At 39.9% G+C, this 1,695-nt stretch overlaps 1 protein-coding gene across 1 annotated transcript; it reads right to left on the bottom strand.

Moving 5' to 3' along the window:
• Nucleotide 1: 1 nt before the first annotated feature.
• On the bottom strand, nt 2-1,689 carry LOC122634215 (probable serine/threonine-protein kinase kinX; the record flags this gene model as incomplete). The annotated part of the gene is made up of 1 exon (XM_043822918.1): nt 2-1,689. A coding segment is annotated over exon 1 (1,491 nt), but the record flags the coding sequence as incomplete, so codon positions are not given.
• Between the last annotated feature and the right edge of the window lie 6 nt (nt 1,690-1,695).

A 1,695-nucleotide genomic window follows, 5' to 3' on the forward strand; every position in this document is an offset into this window, starting at 1 on the left:
TAGTTGGTGTTTCTGTTACTTCGATCACTTCTGGCTTTTCCTCTTTAGCTCTTTTTAACTCTTCCAGAATGGGCTTGGCATGCTCTTCCTTTGGTTTTTCAATAACGATCTCTTCCAATACTTCCTCTGGTACACCAGCCTCAGTGATTCGTGTCTTTTTCTTCTTAATTACCTTCTTCAATGGCGTTTCAGTAATTTCCACGATCTGCTGTTCCTCCATGACTTTGGCTTCATCTCCAGTTTTCTGTATTATCTCTTCGGTTATCACCGTTGCCTCACCTTTCTTGGTCGGCTTCTTTTTCCTTTTTATTATTTTCGTAGTTGGTGTTTCTGTTACTTCGATCACTTCTGGCTTTTCTTCTTTAGCTGTTGCTAATTCTTCCAGAATTGGCTTGGCTTGCTCTTCCTTTGGTTTTTCAATAACGATCTCTTCCACCACTTCCTCTGGTGCACCAGCCTCAGTGATTCGTGTCTTTTTCTTTTTGATTACCTTCTTCAATGGCGTTTCAATAATTTCCACGATCTGCTGTTCTTCCATGATTTTGGCTTCATCTCCAGTTTTCTGTATAATCTCTTCTGTTATCACAGTTGCCTCACCTTTCTTGGTTGGCTTCTTTCTCCTTTTTATTATTTTCGTTGTTGGTGTTTCTGTTACTTCGATGACTTCTGGCTTTTCTTCTTTAGCTCTTGCTAATTCTTCCATAATTGGCTTGGCTTGCTCTTCCTTTGGTTTTTCAATAACGATCTCTTCCACCACTTCCTCTGGTACACCAGTCTCAGTGATTCGTGTCTTTTTCTTCTTAATTACCTTCTTCAATGGCGTTTCAGTAATTTCCACGATCTGCTGTTCCTCCATGATCTTGGCTTCATCTCTAGTTTTTTGTATAATCTCTTGTGTTATCACAGTTGCCTCCCCTTTTTTGGTTGGCTTCTTTTTCCTTTTTATTATTTTCGTAGTCGGTGTTTCTGTTACTTCGATGACTTCTGGCTTTTCTTCTTCAGCTCTTGCTAATTCTTCCATAATTGGCTTGGCTTGCTCTTCCTTTGATTTTTCAATGACGATCTCTTCCACCACTTCCTGTGGTACACCAGCCTCAGTGATTCGTGTCTTTTTCTTTTTGATTACCTTCTTCAATGGCGTCTCAGTAATTTCCACGATCTGCTGTTCTTCCATGATCTTGGCTTCATCTCCAGTTTTCTGTATAATCTCTTCTATTATCACCGTTGCCTCACCTTTCTTGGTCGGCTTCTTTTTCCTTTTTATTAATTTCGTAGTTGGTGTTTCTGTTACTTCGATTACTTCTGGCTTTTCTTCTTTAGCTCTTTCTAACTCTTCCAGAATTGGCTTGGCTTGCTCTTCCTTTGGTTTTTCAATAACGATCTCTTCCACCACTTCCTCTGGTACACCAGCCTCAGTGATTCGTGTCTTTTTCTTCTTAATTACCTTCTTCAATGGCGTTTCAGTAATTTCCACGATCTGCTGTTCCTCCATGATCTTGGCTTCGTCTCCAGTTTTCTGTATTATCTCTTCGATTATCGCCGTTGCCTCACCTTTCTTGGTCGGCTTCTTTTTCCTTTTTATTATTTTGGTAGTTGGTGTTTCTGTTACTTCGATCACTTCTGGCTTTTCTTCTTTAGCTCTTGCTAATTCTTCCAGAATTGGCTTGGCTTGCTCTTCCTTTGGTTTTTCAATAA

The sequence above is a fragment of the Vespula pensylvanica genome, chromosome 14 (genome assembly GCF_014466175.1).
Source record: "Vespula pensylvanica isolate Volc-1 chromosome 14, ASM1446617v1, whole genome shotgun sequence".
Classification (NCBI taxonomy): Eukaryota; Metazoa; Arthropoda; class Insecta; order Hymenoptera; family Vespidae; genus Vespula; species Vespula pensylvanica.